Genomic DNA, 12,968 nt, shown 5'->3' with positions numbered 1-12,968 from the left:
TAATTTTGTTATATTTGGTTATCACACATCAGAAGAGACTTACATCTCTCTTAAACTCTACAGCAAATAGAAAAATTTCCACAATATTTTTTTTTTTTTGAGAAAATTAATAATGTCTGCAGATTTTCTTATGAAAACATCAATACAATATATTTGTAATGTTCAGCGGAGGACAGTATAAAAAATCTGTAGAAAATTTGTACTTGAAAATAACTACTCAGGAAGTTTATATCTGCAAATAAAAACTAGTGTAAGAAAATCCATAAACAATTCCAGCTAAGTAAAGAACCCACAAACAAAAACATTTGAATATCTTTAATTGATAGGTTTGTATCAAGAGAACCTTTCTTTCTCATCTTTACGCTATAATCGATTTCATTCCTTCCATTTTTTTTTCTCAATTCAGAAAACAAAATAGTGAAAGTTATCTGAAACACCAAGAATATGCACCAAAAATATTCCAATCTTCACTCTCTCCAAATAAAACACACACACAAAGACAACAAGAGAGATAAATTCAAATTCAAACCATATATGTTGGTGAGATGTCATAACAAGTGGTTGAAACACCTCAAAAAAATAGCTCCTGAACATGCCACGGTCTAACTTTTTAAATTTCACTCACCAAAATTAAACTATACACAGAAAGCGATTGAAACAGTATCCAAATGACCCTTCAAACATTAACCACTCTTATGGTCCTACTAAATTGTGCCAATTCAAGAACCTTGGCTTTTAATATCAACCTCTGAGGATGTTAAGTCTCTTCCATGGAATAATAATAATAAATCTTATTTCTCTTAAAGAAAGATCAGATGAATTGAATCTCAACAACTTGTTAAGATAAGAACAATCTTCATAGAATTACTTCCACAGTTTTCTTTTACAGAATCATATTATATTGAGTTAAAAATGAAAAAATTAAACAAACATCCAAAATATCATTAACATTACCAACTGCAACTGTTTCTGATAAAAAATCAAATCTTTGTTTTGGATTAAGGGTAACTCATGTTGTCTGAGTTATTATGGATGTATTCAATTTTACTGATAAAGAAAATCTTTATTCTGGTGCATAAAAGTACAGAGAAAGTGAAAAACAAACACAAAGACATTGAAGATAAACCAACCAACCGCTTCAAAAGGGGCCCACACCCCACCGTTTTGCTTATAGATGCAATTAGATTGAGAATATTTAGTGAGTTGAATAAGTAGGGAAGCAAAGTCCAAATCAATTTCCTCCAACTCATTGTTTATAACTGTTGACCTGCATTATCTGTCATAAACTATAAAGATCCATTTTTTTCTACAGTCTTACAATTTCTGGTAAAATTTAATGAGAAAGTGAAAATAATGTTTCATACCCTGTGATAATTTACCATGACTTATTTTTCTGATATATTGAAGAAGTACCATAAGCATGAGTATCTTAGCTTTTAGACAGTAGAAATATAGTAACAGTTCTGATGTGATAATCAAGCAAATGTCTTTAATACTTTATGGAAGATTGAAAACTAAACAAGGACAGAAAAGGCCTTGTCTTTTATTTGTTGCTTTCTTATATGGAAGGATTCATCTTGGTGTTTTGCTAGAAATCATTGCATTATTTTTTTAAGGGCATAGTTCACACATATAAAATGGAGGGTGCAAGGAAGAGAAAGCTAGCAATCTGCTCCAGAAAATGGGGAACTGGAAGAAGGGTTGGAGGTACTTCAAGAGGATGTCTATCTACCCAATTAAGAGTATCCTTCTGAAAGTCACTTCAAACTTCATGTTCAAATCTAAAGGTAAAACTACTTTGAAGTTGAGATTCTGTGATTCACATAGTTAACTTTTCTTTGATATTGCTTTTTTATTTATGGAGTTCAACACAGGACACAGAAATGGACTTCTGAATCTTTATAAAGATATGGAGTCTTGTGGAGAATACTCAGATATCCAAGTTATGTGGAAGATGATTGAGTCTTCCTCTCCTCAAAACACAAGTAACAAGAAAAGAATCAACATGTCTTCATATTGTTGTGTGGTTATTTAAATGGTGATGATTTTTTCTTGACGGATGGATGAGTCCAAAGGTTTAATGAAAGAGTATCATAGGTAGATAGATGTATGAGAAAGGGGAATCAAATTTTCTTCGAGTTCCACTCCTTCAGCGTCTACTTTTGAATTATTCAGTATCAGCTGAGTTTTAGTCTATATTTTGGGTCTACATTTCAGAAGTAAAGGTCTGCATTAGAGTTTGTAAATTCAAGTTGCATACTATATAGTTTTAAAGCAACCCTGATGTTGCTTTCATTTGAAACCTAGTGTGGGAATTACTAAACAGGAAACCAAAACATATCACCAAATTATGTTTTGTAGGACAAATATAGTTCAACAAAACAGATGAACAGAAACCAAAAAATAGCCCAAAGCATTGCCATCCATTTCCTTCAGAAAAGTAGAGCTGCTCCATAAAAGATGCAGAAATCACATAAACTACGCATTCTTCTGAATGCCAGCGTGATATATCAAGTTAATATTGGTGTTGCCAGTGCAAATTACAGTTTACCAATATACAAATTGGCCATTTCTATTGTGTATCAGTTTCTTCTGAAAACCTTACACAGATTTATGCTTGTTTCGAACCATTTTAATATCTTTTCAAGTAAATTAATAAATATCAGTAAGAAGACTACTGCTTTTGATACTTGTACTTAGACAGATGGCCTTTAATTGAAGACGATGGGTGTTTAGATTCGTTTAATGTCATTCCTTATCCCTAAGGACATTAACAGATGAAAACATAACTTTCGATCTGGAATATAAGTTTTCAAAAATATTCCCCTGTTAAGTGGAATAAGTTATACATAAAATAAATAAATACATCTATATATATATATATATATATATATATATATATATATATATATATAATTTGATCTAGTATTCCTCATTATCAAGATTATGAGAATTTTCACAGCATCAAGTCACAGTAACCATTGGCAAATTTACTGGAGAGGGACGATTGAAAAGCAGATATCAAATGTTATTGCATAATATGTCTGCAGTCTTTTACATATGATACTTGCTACCACAAACTACAAGTTCTTACACCTCAGTACAAAGGAAAAACTTTTAACTACTACTTCTAAATTAGAAAACAGCCCGGAATGTAATGGAAGAGCAAATGTAAACAAAGACTAATAAAAACTATTCAAGTTCAAGCATGAAGCAGACTTTGATCAAAGTGCCACACACCTGCAAGCCATAAAACATAAATGTAAGTAGAAGCCATAGGTATTTTGTACATCAAAGGCAAATTTTGTCAATCAATATGAGAAATCATGGAAGCAAAACATACCGTGACCCTTTCCAACCCTTCTCAGTTGAGCCACATACTCTGATATCTTCTTAATTGATTCAACCTGTACAAAAGAAAGAGACATGTTTTATTAAACACACACTTTGGTAATATAAGCAAGATCCAGTCTCAACTTGAAAAATCAAGCTCAGCGTTCACTGAACTGATACACATGTAATGGTTTTCTGTTTTTATTAGCCTGAGGTAGATGTCTTCCTCTTTTTTTGTTCAGGGTAAACATTTAACAAAAAACCCATTTAGTGGTCCAGGTTTGCTTTTTAAGAAGCTGTAGAAAAGAACAAAGGTTAAAGTTTGGAAAAAAAAACCACACAGTTCATCTATATTTCTCTCTTCTTTGGCAAATTTCTTTCAATTTTCTAATATATATTGTTAATTGCCGAAATTTCAATGAATTTACAACCACTCTGCAGTTTATATGAGTTTCACCTGTTCAGACAAAAACTCGCTTTCAATGAAGTCTGCCAATTGAGGGTCATTGTTGCTCCCTGCCACCTGTTAGATCAAATACAAATAATTTGTGAGTTCCACAGGAAAAAATAATTAACAGAAAAACAAAAGCCAAATGCAGAAAAGTATAGACGCATTACACTGTGCACACTCCGAAGTTTCTCATTCACCAACTTCTCCAAAGACAAAGCTAATTCCATTGCTAAACAAAAAAATAGAGGAAAATCAACATATATATTCCATTGACAACATATGAGAAACCACACAATACATCAGAACATAACAGAGTCATTGAAACAGTAATTAAATCTGCGAGCTCACCATATAATGCATCTCCCTTTTCCACATGCTCAAATTCTGAAGGTACATTCTTGATGGGGTGAAGAACAACTCTTCCACCACGAGTGTTCTAAACAATTTAACAAGAACCATATATATCAGTATATTGTCATGTAACGTTAGAGAAGTTACTTTTAGCTGTATGATTAGGAGTTAACAGTTAACTATAAAATTAATTTAACCTGGTATTTCATAAGCTTTTCAGCATGCTCTCTTTCTTCTTCACTAGATTCCTTGAAGAACCTGTTTTCAACAATAACAGCGCGTGAAATGAACACCCGTTTGAGAAATGAAAGAAACTTTAAGAGAAAGAAGACACCAGGGGTTTAGTGTTAGTTACTTGGCAAATCCCTTCAGAGCTACGTTGTCCCTGTCAAAGTATGCAAACAAGGAGTGGTACACATAGGAAGCATTGTATTCCACACTGTGACACAAAATCGAAGAGCAAAAACTCTTAGCAGAGCACCAGTATTAGATGCAGCAAATAAAAAATTACATAAATTTCACTCTTGTTCTTTGAAGTAATAATGCGTTTTTAAGCATCCCAAAATTTGATCAAATTTGTTTTTAATACATATTTTAAAAGTGATGGTTTTGGTCCTGATATCGTAAAAAATCACTGCTTTTGTCCAGATCTTGTACTTCATTTCGAAGTAGTTAGGGACAAAAACCACCGCATCTCAGAAATGATCCGCAAAAACCAAAACCACCATTTTTATAGTACAAAGCTCAAGACAATTTTAAAACAATAATATACATCTTTTACCCTTTTATATTTCAGGATCAAAACTCGCAGAACAAGATCTATAAAGTATTAGATTCTTTTATGACATCAATGATTATCACTCATGTCCTTATAATAATCATGTGGTTTTTAATTTATAAGTCCTAGTACAAGGAAAAGTTCAATTATACTCAATAATGCAAAAGACTCACTTTAGAAGAGCATATATTAAAATAATCGCTTGATCTGCTTAAATTAACAAAAACAAAGACTCTTAAAAAAGTGTTTTAAGCTTTTTATTTCTGTTCTCATCTGTCAATCGTAACCTTTTCAATCTGTTTAAACAAATCTCTCTAAACAGGAGACAGAAAACAGAGCAACAGATTTGTAAAAAAAAGCTTCACAGATAACAAAAACAGAGAATAAAATCACAAGTAATTTCTCCAAAATTAATCAAAAAAAGAGGTGAAAATCATAGAAGTGCTCACTTTATCTGCTCGTTAATTGCAGATTCGCACTCATCAGCATAATACTGACGAGCCAACGAAACCTGTGGAGCAGTGGGAACAGCAAGCTCTTCCTTCTTAACCTCCTCAAAGGGTTCAAAGATCACCCCAGTGAGAGGCGCAGTTGAGGCAGAAACCCCAAGGTTTCTGCTTTTCACTTTCTTATTCAGAAAACCCAAAGAAACAGAAGAAGTTGGGTTTTTCACGGTTCCCCCAACAGCTTCTGTGAGGGATAACCCGGAAAAGGGAGAAACTTTAGAGGGAGCGAGGGCCATGAGATCAAAATCTCGAAATGGGTAATCGAAAAAGGCTGAGAAAGAGGGAAAGGAAATGGAGAAGGAGGAAGAAGAGACAATGGCGGCTAAGAATTGAGGTCTGAGTTGTGGTGGTGAAGCTTGCGTGGGACAAGAAGGTATATGTAGGAGAAGAGAGGGGTATTTTGGGAGTTTGGAAAAGTGAGATCTGTATTTTGGATCGTTGGATGAAAAACAGGTGGACGGTCAGGATTGGATGACGAAAGGGGCGTGTGGCGAACTCGTGGTGAAGGTGTGAAAGGAGAGATAAAGGAGATATTGTTTCCACGTAATAATAGTTGGCATCATTCGGTAATGTAGGGACAGGTGTTTTCCACTATAACTCACAAGCATCTTCTACCAATAAATTATTTTACATTTTTTAAATACTTTCTAAATTTATAGAATTCAAATTTATAATATAACAGTAACCTATTCTTATGTAATCAAATGGTTTAGATTCAAATTTATTTTTCGATATATTAGTTTTAATATTATAATATTGAATCATTGTAAAATATATCTTGGAATAATTAACATAAGTACGGTCTGATTTAAGAATGTGTAAATATTAATATTAATCTTGATTTATGTGAACTTAATGCACGTTTGAATCTTTGATATGTTTTCATTTTAAGCAAAGGTCAATTGGATCTGTAATAGCCATATGCCATTGCATATATTTTCATGTAAAATATAGAAGATTCACCGATTTATGGTTCTTGATCACAATATTATGTAATTTTAAAACAAATTAATTTAAACAATTCAAAAATTACTTATATCAAATCACATTTTAGAACAAAGAATCATTGTTTCTGACAATTACTTATATCAAATCACGTTTTAGAATAAAGAATCATGATCTCTGACGATCATAACTTTTACACATGAAAACGTACTGTTTAAATTACAGTAAATGATAAAAGAAAGGTTAGTTTCATAATTAATTAAGAATTAAACATGTTTTAATATTAATTTTTTATTTTTTAAAAATATATAAATTTATTTTTTTAATTAAATTTTACTAAATTTATTCAATATTTCAAAAAAAAAATATCAAATAAATTTAATAAAATTTAATTAAAAAAATTAAATTCATCCAAAATTAATAAAAAAACTAAATTTAATTAAAGATTACGTAACATTTAATCCAATAATTTAAAACCAACATCGTGTAGAAATATATCGAGGTCTACAACGTCCCCTTTTAATAGTTTAAGGAAAGAATGATTAGAGTTAAGTTAACTTTTAACTTATTTAGTTAATTTGACTAAATCTACATAGCTTAAACTATCCAGAATTTCTAAAAAAAAAAAAACTAAATCTAATTAAAAATTAGGTCATATTTAATCCAATAATTAAAATCCAACATCTTGTAGAAATATATCGAGGTTTAATTAATTTGACTAATAAAAAAACTGTTTATAGAAAACATTTGAAATAATTTATTTTAAAAATTTATATGAGTTATGTCTTATAATTTTTAGTTTAGTTAATTGTTTTCAAGTATACTATTTTAGTTCTTTTTTTATTGTCTTTATTTTTATATCTGAAATTACGTGTTTTAAAGTTTTTATAGGTACAATTAACTATTATATTAATATTTTAGTTATTTTTTAATTTTTTTAATATAATTCAAATTAAAAAGTATTTTACGTTAGAAACTGAAGATGAAATATGAAAAGTGAAAACTGCACACAATAAAAATTCTAAGAAAATATATAATATAATAATAGTTTAAATTAAAAAATAGAAATAAAAATAATTAAATTTAATTAATATAAATTAGATGAATTAATTTAAGTAAAATGGCTTATTCAAATAAATAAAAATATATATAAATTTTAAAAAATAAATAAAAATATTGAATTTTTAATAAAAAATTAATTATTTAAAAAAATTAGAATTATAATTGCATAATGACACTGTTTTATAAACTAAATTTTTATTCATAATATAATATAATATAATATATATATATATATATATATATATATATATATATATATATATATATATATATCTTTTTATATCACTTATATTTATCAACTAATTTATCAATTCATTTTATCAAACACTTTTGAATTGATAAATTAGTTTATCAATTTAATACTTATAAATTAGTTGTAATAACATAGACATTTTTTTTTTAATTCGGTCAAAAGAAATACATAAAAACTTGTCAAGGAGAATCATTTGACAACGCAATTTGCACTATACAGTTTAAAAACGACAACTCGAATTAATTCATTCTACACTAACTTGCTTTTAATTTTAAATTTATAATTAAAAGTAGTTTAATTACATGAAAATCAGTTATATTCGAGTTCATTCTATTAATAATAAGATTTGGAAAAGTAGATGAAAGAAAAAAAAAATTCTTATTGTTAAATTCTTCCTTTCCTCTAATGATACCATAAGGGTGAATGTTAATTTATATTTTCAATTAACAACAATTCTCATATAAGGATATTTGTTTTTACGGTTTTCTTTAATACCAAGATAACCATTTTCTATTTAAGATACCATTCACAATGTGAATTTAGATTTGTATTTGGAAATATGAATTTATGATTTATTTTGACCGATAAGAATTTGGGTCCTCGGTCCGAATTTTTAACAAATTTTTTAAATTAAAATAAGTACAGTTACAACTTAAAAAACATTTTAAAAATTAGGCTTAATTATCCTATGATAAATTTAAAAATCCTGAATTGAATTTTTATGATCTATGGATTATTCAGTAATGTATTTTATTATAAAATTTTATCACTTATAATTTTATAATTTATGATTTTAAAAATTTATAATGTTATAATTTTATAATTATAAAATCATAAATTTTATAATCTTATAATTTTAAAATTATAAAATCATAAATTTTAACATTTTAAAATAATAAAATAACATATATGATAAATGAACAAAATGAAGATAATCACGTCATTCACCTAATAATCATATCACTCACTTAATATAAAAATTTAACAAGAGAGAGATCCATTGAAAAATTTAAATTTGTTAATTAATTAATAGATAATCTTTTTTATTAAGACTAAACTAAATTTTTTTAAATTTATTAGAGACTTAAAATATAATTAATTTTAAAATTATTTTAATATTATACAAATAAAATAATAAGTTAATATTATATATTCATCACTTAAATAAAAATGATAATTAATGTATTAACTAATTATCGAAGCAATAACTTAATAAATTAATAAAAGGGAAAAGAATAAATAATAACATTAAATTCGTACATTATTATAGAAGGAAGACGTTAAAAGGAAAATTTTATATTAACGTATAATAAAAGGAAAATTATTAATATTAAGTGCCTACATTATTACAAAGATGGAATTTTTATGATGAATTACTACAAGTGCCTATCAAAAATTTGGATACTCTGCTGCGTGGATACCAAAAATTTTTTAAAATTTGGATACTACAAGCAATAACTTAATAAATTATTACGAAGAAAGACGTGTTTTTGTGATATTCTACCTGTATCTTTATAATAAATTAATTATAACTAATTTTAATGTTTTAATAATATTTTAAAATATTTAAAATATCCATATAATATATTTTTTAATATTTTACAGAGAAGAACGTCCAACAAAATCTCCAAATATATGATTAACAGTTAGAAATTATAAATTAGAATAACTCGTTGCATGTATTTTGCATAAGCACAAACTTCAAGAAATCACATACTTTTTGGTTGAAGGAAGCTTAAGATAAAAATAAAAATTATTGTAACCATTGTGCAACAATTGTTTCAAAATCTTCCATATGTGAGCATGTAAATAAGTTTGCAACTTGATTTGATTGTTGAAAGCATGAGATTATGAATTTGGATTCTTTGTTATGATTTTTTTTATTGATTTTCTTATGTATCCTTAAAATACATAAATGATCACTAATTTTAAAATGGTTAAATTACTCTTTTGATCCCTTTATTTGTCATGAAATTTCAGTTTGGTCTTCAAATTTTTCGTTATCTCAATTTGGTCCTCATTTTCTTAAAAATGACTCAATTTGGTCCTCACCGTTAACTTTGATAAGACAGTGTTAAAGTCAACGCCACGTGTCATTTTCTGGTTTTTTTAATATTATTTTAATATTTTTTTAATTTTTTTAATTTTTATTTTTATTTTTGACACGTGTCACTTCATAGTTGTGTCATGTGTCAAAGTGACTCAATTTGATCCCTGTATTTGTTTTTAGTTTCAATTTAATCCCATTTTTTGTAAAAATGAAGTAATATTGTCCTTCCTTAAATTGACACTAAATTTTCTTATTTATAAATTTTATGGAGATATTCTTACTAAAATTAACGTTTTTATTAAATTTCTATAAATATTTTAAATTAACTTTAAATTCTACACAAAACATTAAACTTTGATTTTGTTTTGAACTTGAAATTTAGTTCCTAAACTTATGTGTGAGAAGTTATTTGATTTTTAATCTTCATTAAGTTTGTATAATATGATACACTTGATGCCTTTATATATGATGACAAAATTGTTAATTTTTGAAATTAAGTTTGGGGTTTAACTTTGTTTAATAATAAAACTAAAAAAAATTATTTAAAAATATTTCTACAAATATTTAATAAAAACGTCAATTTTATTAAGAATATCATCATAAGTTGTATACAAAGATTAAATTGAGTATCAATTTAAGGAGGGACAATATTGCTTCATTTTTACAAAAATTGAGACTAAATTGAAACTAAAAACAAATATAGGGACCAAATTGAGTCATTTTGACACGTGGCACAACTGTTAAGTGACACGTGTCAAAAATAAAATATTTAAAAAATATTTAAAAAATTCAAAAAACCAGAAATTGACACGTGGCATTGACTTTAACGTCGTCTGGTCAAAGTTAACGGTGAGGACTAAATTGAGTCATTTTTAAGAAAATGAGGACCAAATTTAGATAACGAAAAATTTGAGGACCAAACTGAAATTTCATGACAAATAGAGGGACCAAAAAGTATTTAACCTTTTAAAATTTTAAAACATATTAAAATAATTTCTAAAATATTAACATGGTGTATTTTAATGTTGAGCCACATGGACTTTAAGACTATTGAAACAATCACTCAAATGAAGAATGTTTTAAGTCATATCAAAGGTTATAAGTAATTCAAGACAACGAGTGAAAAAATTAAGGAACACCTAAAAGTAGGATTTCATGGTGAAAAGCCTCAACTTTCTAAATTTTAATATTAGAAAAAATTACAAAAAGTTAAGCAAATATAATTGAAAAGGACCAATGATTACTAAAGATATTAATTAAGAAGAATATGATTTTTCTAAACAATCACTCAAATGATTTCTATATCAAACGTGATTTACAAAGTTAACATGAATTCCATTTCACACGATTTTAATCATGAGCATTCAATCCTTATTTGTAAGTGTGACATATAAATTATTATCTAGTTGTGTTAGACACACTACTTTATTATGATTTTACCTTAGAATTGGTTATGCTAAGGAACACACATTACGCCAAATAGATATTTTAATTCATTCGATAACTTTAAAGTACAATTTTTTCGATAAGTCAAGTATGAGATTATCTTGAACTTGACAATCTTGAGTATTTCTAATTTGACTTCATATAATTTTAGCATATATAATTTAACTCATGTCTAAAATTAGGAATGTCAAAATGGAGTTTGGTTCACGAGTTAGTCCGTCAAAATGGGATAAATCAGATTGCAATGTTTAACTTGTCGACTTGTTTTGTCCCAAATTGCCTAACCCGCCAAATTGGTGGGCTAAAGACAGCTATCCCGCCTTTAACCCACTAACCCATTTTGTCTTTTCTTTTAAATTAAAAATAAAAATAAAAATAATTAAAAAGATTTAAATTTTTATATTATATTTTTTTAAAATATGTAATACTATTATATTTAAATCATTAACACTTACAAATTAAATTTCAATTATTAGTTATAATAGAGTAAATGTAATAATTATTTTAATTTATCCAATTAAAAATATTAAGTAATCAATTCAAACCTTATAAAATATTTATATGATTAAATATGCTTTAAATACTTATTTCTAAGTATATATACAATTAACGTTACAAAAAATTAAAAGTGGCAAGTCAATCCGTCTTATGACGAGACGTGTTATACTTTCTGACTCGTTTTGTTGTGGTAGGTGAGTTCGACCCGGCTTGTATTTGGCAGACCAAAATGGATCAGACCGACTCTACCATCCTACTTGAAACATTTCTAACTCATTTTATAATTTAAATATCTTTAATATGTCCACCTTGAGATTTTTAACTTGATCTCATTCTTTTATTAATTTTTATTAACAAATAAAAAAATATGTTTAGCTTTATTTCAAGCCAAGGGCATCACTAGCTTGATTATAAAAATAAAATTGAGGATCTTTAGTTTTATCTTAGACTTTGAGTATCTATAACTCAATCTCGTACATTAAAGGATTATTTACTGATAAAAGAAAGTAGGGTTGGGCATAATTTACTAAACTATAGTAAACTATAGTTAATTGTACTATATTAAACTAAAATATACTAAACTATTCATAATAATAATTGAACTGTATTATAAAATAGTTCAGTTTTAAGAAACTAAACTTATGTTAAGTTAACTAAGTTAACTTTTGAACTATAATAGATTCAAAGAGCAAAATACCTCAAATAAAATATTGGTATTAGGATAAGAATTGGACTTATGTGTTTTATGTCTTACGTTCTATTCTTTCTCTTTTATATTAAAATATTTATTTTATTTTGTCTTAATTTTTTTTCTTTACTCTTTTTTGAGAAAAATATAAAATATTTATAATTAATTTATTAAAAAAAATTATAAATTAATTCAAGATCTTATTTTATTTTGAATGAATTTTACTATGTATTATTGTTTTTATGTTATGATTTTACAGAAGTTATTTTTAAAAATTAAATTTTGTGACAGATAATATTTTATAATTTTTTATTTATATTAAAGTTTTTTGTAACTTAAATATTGAAATTAGTATAATAAATATAAATATTGGTACTAACGCATTTTTTATTTTAAAATTTTATGTAATATTATTTTTTAGTTTTAAAATATTTATTATGTGGCGTCAACTTTTTTTAAAGAGAATTTATTTTAAAAAATTCTTAAAATATTAATTTTAGAACTTTATAAAATTTCTAAAACATTTTTCACACAAATATTAATGAATACAAATGTTAAAAAAATATTAATTTTGAGAATTTTCTAAAATAGATCCTTTTAAAAAATT

General features: G+C 26.6%; 1 protein-coding gene and 1 long non-coding RNA gene across 2 annotated transcripts; one reads left to right on the top strand and one right to left on the bottom strand.

Moving 5' to 3' along the window:
* The first annotated feature begins 1,448 nt into the window (after positions 1 to 1,448).
* LOC114185833 lies at positions 1,449 to 2,611 on the top strand. The gene is made up of 2 exons (XR_003604904.1): positions 1,449 to 1,787; positions 1,875 to 2,611. It is a non-coding gene; the product is annotated as an uncharacterized LOC114185833 (long non-coding RNA).
* A 396-nt stretch (positions 2,612 to 3,007) lies between these two features.
* Positions 3,008 to 5,787, bottom strand: LOC114185823 (ferritin, chloroplastic). Its single transcript, XM_028073755.1, has 8 exons — positions 5,363 to 5,787; positions 4,491 to 4,574; positions 4,333 to 4,393; positions 4,133 to 4,220; positions 3,952 to 4,013; positions 3,791 to 3,856; positions 3,344 to 3,407; positions 3,008 to 3,240 (listed from the first exon to the last, which is right to left on the bottom strand). Exons 1-8 carry the CDS (start codon positions 5,653 to 5,655, stop codon positions 3,203 to 3,205), a joined length of 756 nt encoding a protein of 251 aa, XP_027929556.1. The 5' UTR covers positions 5,656 to 5,787; the 3' UTR covers positions 3,008 to 3,202.
* Between the last annotated feature and the right edge of the window lie 7,181 nt (positions 5,788 to 12,968).

This window comes from Vigna unguiculata, chromosome 5 (assembly GCF_004118075.2).
Source record: "Vigna unguiculata cultivar IT97K-499-35 chromosome 5, ASM411807v1, whole genome shotgun sequence".
NCBI lineage: Eukaryota > Viridiplantae > Streptophyta > Magnoliopsida > Fabales > Fabaceae > Vigna > Vigna unguiculata.
Note: the sequence above shows the minus strand (reverse complement) of the source record. Positions and strands in the feature narration are given on the sequence as shown.

Coding starts and splice junctions, on each gene's coding strand:
- LOC114185823 (XM_028073755.1), bottom strand. CDS start 5,655: ATGGCCCTCGCTCCCTCTAAAGTTTCTCCCTTTTCCGGGTTATCCCTC. Junction 4,394..4,490: donor GCTCTGAAGGGATTTGCCAA/GTAACTAACACT, acceptor TGTTGAAAACAG/GTTCTTCAAGGAATCTAGTG. Junction 3,408..3,790: donor GCGAGTTTTTGTCTGAACAG/GTGAAACTCATA, acceptor TCTTTTGTACAG/GTTGAATCAATTAAGAAGAT.